The sequence below is a fragment of the Aedes albopictus genome, chromosome 2, assembly GCF_035046485.1.
Source record: "Aedes albopictus strain Foshan chromosome 2, AalbF5, whole genome shotgun sequence".
Classification (NCBI taxonomy): Eukaryota; Metazoa; Arthropoda; class Insecta; order Diptera; family Culicidae; genus Aedes; species Aedes albopictus.
This window is the reverse complement of record NC_085137.1, coordinates 435,915,981-435,930,150: the sequence shown is the minus strand read 5'-3', so window position 1 is coordinate 435,930,150 and position 14,170 is coordinate 435,915,981. Positions and strand designations below refer to the sequence as shown.

At 38.1% G+C, this 14,170-nt stretch overlaps 1 protein-coding gene across 4 annotated transcripts in view; it reads left to right on the top strand.

Annotated features, from left to right (window-relative positions):
- Positions 1–14,170, top strand: part of LOC109417070 (putative sodium-coupled neutral amino acid transporter 11) — a 200,825-nt gene that overhangs the window by 144,766 nt on the left and 41,889 nt on the right. For all 4 annotated transcript variants that reach the window (XM_062853666.1, XM_062853665.1, XM_062853664.1 and 1 more), the window contains one exon: positions 11,099–11,213. In XM_062853666.1, coding sequence (XP_062709650.1) covers positions 11,099–11,213 — 115 coding nt within the window. The remainder of the gene's footprint in view (positions 1–11,098; positions 11,214–14,170) is intronic.

The following is a 14,170-nucleotide window of genomic DNA, read 5'->3' as shown; positions in this document are numbered from 1 at the left end:
GCGCACCGACCAATCCACCTTGAATTTCCAGCTCCTGCTTGAAATGCTTTCCATACTTCCTTCCTTCAACCCAGGAAGGGTTGGCCTTTCCGAGAGCACCCTTCTGTATTTTGTCTATCACAATGTGAGCTGTTCCCAGCTTGCGTATGTTGCCGTAGCTCTGGTAGATGATTTGATTACCTCTAAATTATTGCGCCATGGTATCTGTTCAATACACCTCCTGCAGCGCTACGATACCGAACCCGCGGTCCTTCAGTAGATCGTTGAGTATGTGGGTGGATGCTCCCGATGACGATGTGACATGGGTTGTTCCACGTACCGAACTCCGCATATCGTTCATCTGCTCTTGGCATCCTGTATCACTCCCTGTTGAACCGAGTACTTGACACTAGCATTCCAGTTCTGGCGGCACTCTTCTTGTTCGTCACTCGTTGGCACTGTTCGTTGGACTGTTTCATGGATAAACTCTTATAAACAAGAGACATCGCCTGATCCGTTGGTCTCTCCTATCCTCTGATGTAGCGTGCAGTCCTTCGGCTGAAAAGCGTAAGACATTAAAACGCATGGTTCTGATATGTCTCGAACTCGTATCAGACTTGCAGGCAAACCCAAATTTTCCAGAAGACCACGGTGAACAGTTGAACTTAGAGGCTTTCATTGGAACTTGGATCTTGATTAGCGGGGTACAGACGCTCAGATTTACAGACTCAAATCGCTCTCTTCCCTGTTAGCTGTGACCCTCGTATTCGTACTTGAGAGAAGGTCCCAAATTATTACAAAAGCAATCGTTTTGCTATACCGAACAGATTAATTCACCTGTAGAGTTCACCAACAAATTCAGCACCCCTGCCGTTCGCAGAAACCCGACCCCAACCATGGTTGTTCATTCACGCATCCCCCGGCAAATGAAGTATGTAACACACACGTTCCACAGTTCCCCGTCCCATATCAGGTGGCATTTAGGCAGGTAGACCGTAATTCCCCACAACAGGTGTGCGGGTATTAAATATGCAAGAATCACTCTGTCAACACGTACGTTGTTCGGTCGGTGTACCCCTCTGGCGTATCGACCCCACACTCCACCGACTACTATGGGAAGCACGTTTGAATGGGAGTGTGACGGCATGTTTGGTCTTTAATCCTTGTAGGCGTAATGTTTTTCCCACCTCCTGGTTGCGTGGCGGTTCAAACGATGGAAGTATAGGTGGTGAAGCAATTTATTTAACCACGTGGGAAAATGGCAATTTATAAAACTAATCTTTTAATACGTTTTCGGGGACACTCGTTTCCGATGGAAATTGAGTGCTTTTGAAAATTTGATTGAGAAGTTAGATTGTGTGTTGAATAATAGGTATAGGTAAATTCATTGGTGCGCATTTTATAAATCCCTTCAATTAAACTACTAACTGTTCAACTCAGTTCCCCTCCGCATCGGATTTTAAATCAGACTGTTTAACTTGCAAGTGTGCTCACCGAAATTGTTTGAGTTCAAATGCAATTTTCCGCGCAATCCCCATTAGATTGGAATATCTACAAAGTTATTTTCCCAACCCAAACCGAGAAGATACCAGAAAGTGTAAGCGTAACTGTAGACTGCTCTTATTCGTGCACCACCACATCACAAAGCTCACATAGGTAATCGCAGCTTCCGCTCCTGGGAGTTTTGCGTCAAAGTCAACAGAAACCTTTCAGACCGCCGCCCGTCGGTGAGAACTTTGGTAAGGGTAGAGAAAAGTACAACCAGAGCAAGCTTCGTCTTTTGTAATTCAAATCACAACGCCGTCTAGGAAAGCATTGTGGATTATTGGATCCCTTATTAAGCATGTGGCTCCCAATTTCTTCGTACGAAAAACAAAAGATTGAAGCGCTGTTTGAGTTGTTTCTTATTTTTATATTTTTTGTTAGAAGTGAGCAACCATGAAAACCATGAATCCAAAAAAAACACTACAAATCATTGCAAAATTAAGTATGTGTATGATAATAGGTTGATGCAAATATTATGTTTCCCTTTTTTTGTCTGTGACCTCTCATCAGGTACGTGGGCGGGATAAAAATAAATAAGGAACAAAAAATAAAAACAAAAAAAACTACTAAAAACTTAGAAATAATACTCACTATTTAAAAATTATTTTCCAACTATTGAAAAACTCCATACGGAAAAACTTGTAGTTAATTATAAGGCACAGAATGTTGCTAATTTACAAATTGAGAGAAGAATTTGTGAAAAAACCGTGTTATTGTGGGATTTGAACCAACGTCTCCGTATTAGGCTGCGGCTTATTTCTGAAAAGTTGTCGAAACCTGGAATTCGTAAGCTCTTTTGGATTCAAATGACGTAAACAGTGAAACCTCTGAGTTTGGGCCAAAAATAATGGGAATTAGAGGTGGCGCAGTCGCCTCAAATTTGAATTTTCAAGTAATAAAAAGGTGTTTTCACTTCAAGTGTCATAACTTTTCCAATTTTCAACTGATTTTCAATTCTTTTTTAAGAATCTCTCACAAATTAAATTTCTAATAAACATGTAGAACATTAAATTTTTCCAAAGTCACACAAAATTGAAAATTCCATCGACTATTTCTTTGATTCCTTCCATAATTAATCGGAATAATCTGATTCCTTAAGCATTCTTTTGAAACACCTTTGGTAATTTCTCAAAAAAAGGATCCTTCGGCTGGGAATTTTCTCGGAAATTTCCTTGGAAATTGCTTCGGCAATTCTTTCAGACACCCATTTAGTGATAACTTTGTAATTTGATAGATAATTTCATGTAGAGCTACTTTGCTAATGCATTTTTTCGATTTTTTTTTTCTTATTTCTTAAGAAATTTCATTGGTAGTTTATTCGGCAATTCCTTTGGAAATTTCTTCGTGAATTCTTTCAGTTCCTTAGAGAAAAAAAAATCAATTTCATTGGAAATTCCTTCAATCTCAGCATTTTTCAAATGCCATCAGTTATTGAAAGTTTCTGCAGTACTTACATTGATTTTTTTTTTCGACAGTTACGTCGGAAAGTGTATCGGAAACAATTTTAAGAAATTTGTTCAACTATTTTCATGGAATTTATTTTTAAGTTTATTTTGGGATATCTCATGATTTTGAGAAATTGCTTTGGAAATTTATTAGCCATTTTCGTCTTTGATCATAAGTTTTGAAACTTCTGCGGCAACTCCTTTCGAAACAGCTTCAGCCTATGTTTAGTGAATCCGCTGTGTTTCCATAAGATTTCTTCAGACAATACTTTGTGAAGTCTTAGTTTATGTATTGAGAATTCCTTCGAAATAACATTGGAAAATTCTTTCGACAATTCATTCAGTAGTTGCTTCAAAGATCCCCACTGCAACAATCAGTTTGTTTGAAAACTTCATAAGAAATTCCGTTCGGAATTTGTCAGACAATTCATTTGGAAATTTGACATACACTTTTGGAAATTACTTTGCAAATTTCTTCGGCTGCTCTTTTGAAACCTTTTTCATCAATTCCTTTAAAAAACTGATTTGGCAATTCCATTTTCTTTTTAAAATGCTTCTACAATACATTTACTTATTTCTAAGGCGTTTTTATTAGATTTTCTGTATTTAATAGGAATTTCCGATACCACATCCAGAAAGATTGCCGAAAAGAAGGCTTTTGTCGAAAAGTAGTTGAACATCATTCAAAAGGAATTATCCAAGGAGTTTTCGAAACAATTTCAAAAAACCATATATTAAAGGGATTCCTAAAGAGTTAGCTGAATACCTTAAAAAAATATCGGAAGAATTGTGACTCAAAAACATTGGATTTTTAGAAACATTTGGTTCCTTTCGTAATTTATTTGGGATTTTTGTGTTCGAGGGTGCCTTAAGAAATTTCTCTTGAAATATAAAAATTAAAAACCTACTCTGTTATTCCTTTAGCTCTAGCTTAAGTTGTTATTCCTTCGCTTATCTTCGGCATTTTCATATGAATTCGGTTTGCTAATACTTTTTCTTCAACTTCTTTTGTAATTTCTTCGGAAATTTTATTGGAAATGTCTGGAAATTTCCTTTGTTAATACCGTTTCTTGTAGAATTCATTTGGTAATTGAACACGATCGATGAAGTACTAGATTATCAGTAACGAGCTGATGAGCTTTTGTGTGTGTTGTGTTGTTGGATGGTATATTCTCCGTTTCCGCAATGAAATGGCGCCAAAAGCGTGGCGATTATGATACATAGCCTAATTTGATGGTGTTTGACAAAAACTTCAGGCGAATGTGTTGTTAAAGAGGCTTTATGCACCATTTCATTAAAAAAATGCAGAATTTAAAAGAAACAACATATAAACATTCGGCTCATTATTGCAAATCCAGTACTTCATCGATTGTGCCCTATCCATTTTTGCAATCTTTCTACAATTCCTAAGTGAAACAATCGACTATTTTTGTGAATTTCTCGACTCCAGGAATTTCCCTTAGTAAGTTTTATCTGTCTTCATCAAATCCATTGAAACATTTTTCTTCTTGGGAATTTCTCAGGGATTTCTATTAGGAATTCTTTCAGCAAATGCTATGCAAATTCATTAGCCAATTCTGTTGAAAACTTGTTTGGTAATTGCTTTAGAAACATATTCGGCCTTCCGAAACTGATTTAGCAATTCTTTAACAGATTCCTTCTGCTATTTTTTTTAACTCATTTTTTGACAATTTCTTTGTGAATGATTCGTTTAATCTTTCTGTGAAATACTATGCCAATTTCTTAGGAGATATCTGTGACAATTTCTTTTAGAAATAATACAACCATTTCAGATTTTTTGGCAATTCTCAAAAAATTTTCGGCAAGTCTTTTGACTATTTCTTTGGCAAATTATAGCAATTCTTCCAGAATTTCTGCAGCAGATCTTTCGGAAATTCCACGTGGAAATGCTACAGCAACTCCTTTAGCTATTCTTCTACCCATTTTTTTTTATTTGTTATTTCTTCAGTAACGCCTTTGGAAATTCCATTCGGAAATCCTTTTTGATTTTTCTGTCAATGTATTTAGAAGAACATTTGTTATTATATTTTCTGTAAATTTCTTCGGCAAATTTACTGGAAAATTCTTTCGAAAAAATCCACTGCAACCCTTGAAAATTGTTCCAGCACGATTCCAGAAATTCTTATAGCATCTGTTCACAGTTCAAACGGAATTTTTCGACCTACATGCATCAAATAAATGTTCTTCACTAAATCACCCAAGAAAATGTTTTTTTTTCGATCGCAGAACGTTGTTGCGAAGAAAGGACAAATAAAATGGTAGTCGTTGTAGAAATTTTTTGCCAGGCATCGGTCAAGAATTTTATTGAATGATTCTATTTGATCGAAACTAGTCTAAATTCGACAAAAAATTTTGAAGTTTCTTCTAGAATTCCTGCTGTCCCTTTTGCAAATATCTCAAGCAAATTAATTGAGAAATCTTTAATTTTCAAAGAAAATGCTCGACAGGTTTTATAGGAAATGCCGAAACAATATCCAAAAAATTTTCAAAAAAAGACTTTTCTTTCGAAACATTTTTGAAGATATTTTAGTAATCAAAGTAGTCAAAGAAGTTCTCAAAGGAATTTACATAGAAATCGCAAAAAAAAAATGACTGAACAAACAGCAAAATGAATTCCCAACGAGTTTGTTAAACAAATTTCAGAAGAATACCGATAGAATCAATAAATTCCCAGCAAACATGTTTACTGCATAAGAGTAGATTCACCCTTGAACAAGCTTTAGCTTGATTATCATTATGCTACTTCTGGAGAAAAGTATTCCCAAAAGAAGCAAATTTCTGATACAATTTCAAAGAAACTGCTGAAGAAATCCCAAGAGAACTACCAATTTCAATAAAACTACCAAATAAATACGAAAGAAATTGACAAATTATTATCAAAATCATTTTCCAATGATATTTCTAAATATTTTTTAAATGAATTACCTAAGAAATTCACAATAAAATGCTAGGAAATTTCTCAAAGACATTGCCTAATCCCCAAAGATATTGTTAAAGGGATTTTCAGATGCTGAATATGTTGTCGAATTATAAATGTTGTACCGAAGAAGTCCTACTCCTCCCAGAGAAGTTCTTCCACGAACCCCAATGTAATTTTCAAATGAATTTAAAAAAAAATGGCCAAAATAATTATCAAACCTATTTCTCAAAATAATTTCTGATGCAATATTTTAAACATTTTAAACATTTTAAAAACATGTCAAAAACATTTACAAATAATAACGAAAAAAAATCCCAACAATATTTTTGTTTGAATTTCTAAAAGAATTCGCGAAGGAGTTATTAAGAGGAACCTTAAAAAATGGAAATACAATCCTCAGAGATCTTGCCGAAGCTAGTGCCGAAGGCATTTTCAAAATATAGAGTCGCAAAAACAACGCTTTCTGTATTCCACAAAATGTTGCAAATGTCTTATTGTTCTGTGAAATAGCGGTTTAGTAGCACATGATTCAATAAACTTAATTTCTGTAAAAATTAAGAATCCTTTATACTTTCTACACCTAGAACCGCATGACTTCATGATAATTAAATTTTATTGGCTTTTCTCTGTGAACTTAATATTACTCAAATAAGGAAGGAGTAACGAAAATAATGAAAGAAACGGTGGATAGAATCGCAAGTGTGCGACGAGAGAAATTAAATAGAAAATGAAAATTAACAGAGGGCCACAATTGAACAACACAATCACAACGACGACTCCTTTGCCAGACGTCCTGGTTTTGAACGGCTTGGTACTAGTAGTTTGATGATGACTACTAGCCCTAGACAGGCAAAAAGATCGTGGGTATGATCTGTTAAATGTTGTTCGGCTTTGCTTTCGGTTCTATCGATCGGTGGCACTTGTTCAGAGATTCATATCGAGCGAACGTTACTTATTTGATTTTTTCGCGCTTGTATCTCGTATGCTCCTATTGTGTCCAAATGATCTTTTTCGAACCGAGTTTCATTCTGTCTTGCCAACTGGATTTTACTTTCTAGGTTTAAAAGATCACAACGACGATCATTTTGCCTGTCTTGGGCTAGTAGTCATCATCAAACTACTAGTACCAACCCGAATAAAAAATACAGTAGAAAAACCGAACGTTATATTGTAACAGTACTATTTAGAACCATATTTTTACAATAGACACCACTGTAAAAATAAAAATACAAAAACAATAAGATGTAATGTTGGATACTATACCGTGAATTGTAAATAAGATTTTTACAATATATTATACAGGTTGTTAAGTATCGTAACAATATAAAAAAATATTTTTCTCCATATATATTTTTTTGCAAAACCATACATTTTATTGTTAATGAATTGTTCAAAATACTGATACGTGGGTTTAAATATACCGTACATTGTATGGTACATGAATGGTTTCAAACAATAAAATGTATCGTAAATAAATTGTTTTTAATTGTAATTTCACTACTGGTTATACATTTAATCAAATGGTTTTGGAATGGTTCTCTTTTGTTATGTTGAATTGTTTTACATTACATAAACCATATATTGTTATATTATCTTGCCATTTTCCTCCTGTTAATGGCATCTTAGGCTTATTAGATTTATTAGAATGCGCTTTGGGAATTCCCAGAGCGTTTTGGATAACCCTTCATATATAGGATCGCTCACGTCTAAGTCTGAGTAGTCTCTGATTGCATTAACAGTTGAAGCTTAGGCTCCCATTCCCCACCAGCCAGATAACCGGGTTTCGCAAACTAAGCATTATTTGTGGCAACACTTTGAGCGGCATGATGGAACTATGCCGAGCGCGCTAAGTGTTATTAGACCACTAATGTAGTTGCATGAAGTGGGTGACGAGGTACATAAGTATCATTACAGCGTGCTTAACCGTTATTGCAATATTGAGGCACCAGTTTGACTAAAGTTTGAAATACACACTCAGCGAAAAAAACTAGCGAAATTCATCGGAATACCTTATGAAAATTTGCTATAACTAATTCTTATGGATGGCATAAGAATACCTTATGAAAATTGATCGTGCTTGCTATGACAAATTTCATAAGATAAACTTATGAAAATAACAAAAAAATCTTAAAATGATGCAGACTGGATTCGATCCATGAACGTCGGGATCACCGAGCCCGTGTTTCATCCACACGGCTATCGACGCTTAAGAATACCATGTTGCTAAACATCAATAAAAGCCAAGCTGTGAGACGATTTTACGTCATAGAGTGACCTTATGAAATTCATCCGAATCATTATGAATTATTTAAAGGCCGTTTCATAAGTTGGGCCTTATGGAAATCTTAAGGTTATTTGGCTGAGTGCATAACAACTCATGAGATAACTGTCAAGTTCGATTCAAATATAAGTTAGGTTAAAAAGCGAACCCGCAGATGAACCTATATTAAAAGTCATTTCAGTGTTCAGTCCAGTCCATATGTTAAAGATGGCTCTACGTCAAAGATAAAGTTTGTCAACCGCATTTGATTCGATTGTGGTCGAAGGCAAGTTCACATGAGAGAAGAGGAGAAAACTCCCCTAAATGCAAATACAGAAAGAATAGTGTTGAACTCATCTACTGATTTACGGTAATCTGACCTGCATCTTTCCGGGTTGGCCTACATTGCATTAGTATTTCTCTCATCGCACCCTACACACCTAGCCCGCCCTCGAGCCCGCCATATCTCTTGGACCCCTGCTTGGACCTGCAGTTCTTAGGACATCTGGTTTACCACTGATTTAAACATGTTATTGGCATTAACCCTTTGGAGCCGGAGGGGTCATATATGACCCCGGCGATGAAACCGAGCATAACAAACGTGTTCGACACCAGCGAGGTTGCGTCAACAGCGGCGAAAAAAATCGATTCCAAAAGGTTAAATTGATGTTTCAACTTATTCACTTTTTTTTCTTTCCTTTCCTTTGCATCAAAAAAGTCACAAACATCAACAAAACAAAGCACGGAAAAAATCTTAAACTGAATAAATCTGGTGTTCGATTTGAATAGGTCGAATCTGCATAGGAATCAGAGCAAACATACGATCTATTCAAATCGAACACCAGAAATAATCAAAAATTCACGGAAAAATAATGTTTCGGAAAAGTGAATGGTTCAAACGTAAGAAAAACAGTATAATATATTGTTACATAAAAATCCAATGTAAATGTATAGTATAGCGAACCATTTCATTACAATACACTTTATTGTAGCTGGTACACTGTATGATGCAGGAATGGTTTTCACCATACACCCTATGGTTAGTTTTTATCCGGGAAGCCGTTCAAAACCAGGACGTATGGCAAAGGAGTCGTCGTTGTGATTGTGTTGTTCAATTGTGGCCCTCTGTTAATTTTCAACTTCTATTTAATTTCTCTCGTCGCACACTTGCGGTTCCATCCACCGTTTCTTTCATTACTTTCGTTACTCCCTCCTTCTCTGAGTAGTATTAAGTTCACCGATAAAAGCCAATAAAATTCAATTATCATAAAGATTCATAATCGGTCACAAAAACTTGAAATCACGGGTATAATTAGCATAAAGGCAAATCCTATGTACAGAAGCTTTTTGAATGAAGTTCTGAATATATTTTCAAAATATGTGATTTCCAAGTCGTCAATGACAGAATTCGTATGAAAATCAAGAATTTAGAGCAACATAATCTCTTCGAATCGCTCATATAGCATAGGTGATGGGGTAATCCTACGGGTATTCAGCAAGACCATGCTGAAGGTGACGAATTCGATGATTGACGCATAACTATAAAATCGAACGGATAATACAATACGAACCAACTCAATGACGTGGAATGTGCAATGTGGAACCAACTTTCGATATGCTATCTATAACAATGATAAATGAACAATGATCTGCTCAGTATTCTTAGTCACCTCAATGGATCACATCATCATCAGAGGTACTTCAAGCATTATATTTTTTAAATCTAGTTTGTTTATTTGGGGCTCAATCGCGTATAACGCTTTATGGAGCCGAGGATCTTTCTTTGTACTTAATAGTATACATTATACAGAGTAATAACTTTTTAATGATATCTGTTAGTAATGGGTGGAAGCCAGGGTACTCGTGGCAGCTCGAGGTTAGAAGGTCACATTTTGAGGGATGGACAGGGTAAGGATTAGGCCAAAGCTTTCACTGCTGCTCTTCCGGGGGTGAATCGCATCTTGCTAGCGTATTCGGTAACACAAAGAGGACAAAACAGAGAAAAAAACTGGAGAAGAAAACACAAGCAAATTAAACTTTTATACCAGCAGAGCGAAGAAAGTCGAAAATACATCCCATGTATGTGACATCGCGGGTCCCCAACACATCTCTCACAAGAACAAAGGGTTGTCTACCTCGGGCCTCAAGGGTATCCAAAAGTAGCGCTCTGGAGGCGTCATTATCCGGGCATTGCCAAACTACGTGGTCGATGTCATCATAACCGGAACCGCACTTAGTACAAACATTGCTCAACGTGAGGTTAATCCTGTGTAAATGCGCGTCTAGCGAGTAATGGTTGGACATAAGTCTTGACATCACGCGAATGAAATTGCGACTTACATCCAGACCATACCACCACACTCGCAAAGAATTGCAAGCATTAGTGATGACAAGAAAAAATCAAGAAGTGGATGATTTTTCAGTATACTTTTAATGAAAGGTTGTGTATGTTGCAACTAGACCAGTCAATATATTACCAAAATGCAAACCAAAGCGAACTAGTGTGAAAGTTCAATTTTCGTTCTATCCTAGTGTAATTCTTTCTACAAAAATCCTTCATGTTCATTTGTCTAACTCAAACATTCAATCAACGCAAATTAAATCCTCCTTGCATGTATGCTTAACGCTAGACGATTGCTGTTTGCGTTCAACTCCAACATATTCAGTATCAAATGGGTAATTCAAATTCGAAACGTGAACATTCGACAACTACCTGACCAGAATGCAGCAGGTATGACCTAGCTGCATCCCCAAAACAGAACACCCCTCACACAAATCATATGCACATGTGTAGTAGCCAACTTTGCCGGTCCCTCCTCTCTCGATGGGGTCGTAAATTTCCCTCAAACAGATGATGCAGCCAGCCTCCATCAGTAGACGTAGGTACTAACGGTCGGTTGTTTGTTTTCTTGTGTATGCCTTTCCCAGGTGCGGTGCGGCCATCTCAGTGGAAGATTCAGCTACCCGGGTGTCATGGAAGCTGCATACGGCAAGGCCGGCTACTACTTGCTCTCGTTGCTGCAGTTTATGTATCCATTTCTCGGTAGGTATCGTGTGACTTTGGTTTACTCTGTTGTGTGCTGGCTATGCTGATGCTGGCTCGTAAGTAATGCAAATATCGAGAGCAATTTCGGTTTCATACTTCAAACTATCATCCTTCATCAGCGGACGTGTATGCTAGTTTCAGAAGGCTTATAAATAACAGGGGAAAGTTTGATGGTTAGGCTAGCGGCACCAAGCACGTGCATAAAGTTTCCGACATCATTATATAAAAATATTAAAAACCATAAGTTTCGGAAAATGTCGTAAATTAAATTTTATAACTGTTAGCGTCCAGCCATCAACTTACCGTTATACCTAATTTAAATTCCAATGTTTGTTTTATCTCACATACTTAGGAAAGATTTGTAATGAATCGAATTCCCTCAAGTTTTTCATTAGATTACACAAAAATCAGGAACGCCCTACACTTACCACATCTTACTCAAATCTGTCTTTCAGTTCATCGCAAGTCTTCAAGAAGTATTGAAACCGCGCCTTGTGGCTTGTGAGCATTTCCGAAGGATCCATTCCGAAGATCCATCCATTGTTGAGTGACCGTTGACATAGTCCGTCTGACAGCTTCCCACATGCATTCCTACGAATTAAAGAAGCTAAGTCATGCGCATTGTAGAATATAAAATTGGCTGTTTCAATTTTTTGATGAAATAAGGATCTGAATTCGTAATGAGTGCCAGAAGTGTATTCTACACAAACTGAACGAAACTCAATCATCGTCAGAAGCTAGATTTGTATAGAAACATAACATTTTGTTTTAATCTGAATCCTTCAGGAATACTTGAACCACTCCCAAGAGAAATAACTGAAAAAATCCCAGCTGCATTTGTTTAAGAAGTTCCAGCACGAATTTCTGGCGAAATCCCAATTAAAATGAATGAATGATTCCTTGCAGAAATTTATTATGCTGGTATTCCAAGAAAAATTCCATAAGGAATCCTTGGAGTAACCTCTGGAGCTATCTCAGCAGAAATGTCTAGCATAATCCCATCAGACTTTTGTGCAGGAATTTTAAGACGGTTTCTACAAAGATAGATTCCTCCAAGAATTGCTTTTGGCATTTCTCCGCGAATTTCTCCTTCAGGTCCTTCAGGATTGTTTCCTCTAGAAATCTGGATAACCTCTTTTTTATTGAATGAGAAAATCTGCTGATCAGATACCCAAGAGGTGGTTCCTCGGGTGATGTGTAGATCGAACCACTAAAACGTATTTTCCTCTTCCTTACCTTCGCGGTACGCCCGTTAGGGATGACATCGAGAAAGGGGGGACTGTACACTCTAATAGTAAGCGTTCCATCAGCTACCGCTACTCTCCCCTGGAGGCTCGGGTCCTGGCTAGTATTTAGACTACCCGTTGAACTCAAGCTCCTGGATGGGGAAGGGGGCCAACTCAACTAGGTGTTGTTCGGCTCGCCATTTTCTCTGTAGTTCAAGTACGATTCGAGAAACCGTGGAAGTAACGGAATCGCACTTGTCCTCCCCCATACACAACCTCTCAACAATGTTGTCAGGCATGATATCTCTACCGCATACATCCTGCATACTCGACCTTTGCTCCACGAAGCGTGGATATTCAAAGAGCACATACTCCGCGGTCTCGTCGAATCTGCACACTCCGGACATGTGGGAGGACCTGAGTGTCCGATTCTGTGCAGATGCCACCTAAAGCACCCATGGCCTGACAGAAATTGAGTCAAGTGAAAATTCACCTCGCCATGGGGCCTGCTCGTCCACTTGGACACGGAGATATGAGCCATCTACCCTTGCTGGAGGAATCCCATGTCTTATGCCGCGACGCTCGTAGCACTCTTCATCCTCTGCCACCACTATAGGTATGGACATTATGCCCGCCAGCACACTTACCGCGTCTTTTGAGACAGTGCGGTATGCGCTCACCACCCTATGGCACATCATCAGCCTGTTTACTCTCAAGTCGCTTCACGTTTCGATTAACCACTAGTGCCTTCGACCATGCAGCGGCGCCATACCGTAGTATGAAGACCGCTACTGCCGCCAGCGGCTTACGCTTACTCAAGACTATTGCCGAGCTATTTGACATTATTTTTAACAATGCCATTACCGCCATCCTGGCCCTTTTGCAGGCATATTCTACGTGGCTTCCGAATTTCAGCTTATCGTCGACCATGACCCCCAATTGCTTCAGTGAGCACTTAGAGTTAGTCGTGCATCCACCTTTGACGGTCACTGCTTGTTGTTCAGACTTGCGGTTGTTTACCACCACCACCATTTTGTGGTACGCGAGTTTCAAATGCCTCGACCTCATTCAGTCCTCCACTATGCCAATTGCGTGCGTTGCTGTTCCACTTCCTCTATTGACTCGCCGTATACCACGAGGGTAATATCATCAGCGAAGCCGACCAGCTTTACGCCCGGTGGAAGTTTGAGCCTCAATACGCCATCATACGCCGCGTTCCATAGTACCAGGCCCAGCTCGTCCAGTGTTCTAGGGTAAACAGGTATAATATGCCCCCCTAAGCAGAAATGGCAATATATCTAAAATTGGCGCCTTATTCCATCTATTGTCCACTGCAAATCGTTGTTTCTAAAGTCAGTGAAGTGTTGCATTAGAACTTTACTTCTGGAGGGGCGGCTATGGGAGCTTTGAAACGTTTTCCGAAAACGTTCCAAAATTTACCTTATCAAAACAAACGGGGCAATACGCCCCATCAAAGGAAAAAGTCCAGCCCCGTGGTAAAACTGTACCAGGGGATAATTCTACCACATGCTTATCCTAGGAGGGCCTTTTAGCAAGTGTTTAACTGCATAAAAGTTGCAAAATAACATAAGCGAACAGAACTAGCTTCGTCCACGATGAAGTCAGCTTGCAAGAGGTAAAATATTACGCCAAAAGCCTCGATTTAAGACTTTTTGATATATTCATTGCTTTTCTATACCAATCAACTAACGGACCAGCTTGATGGCT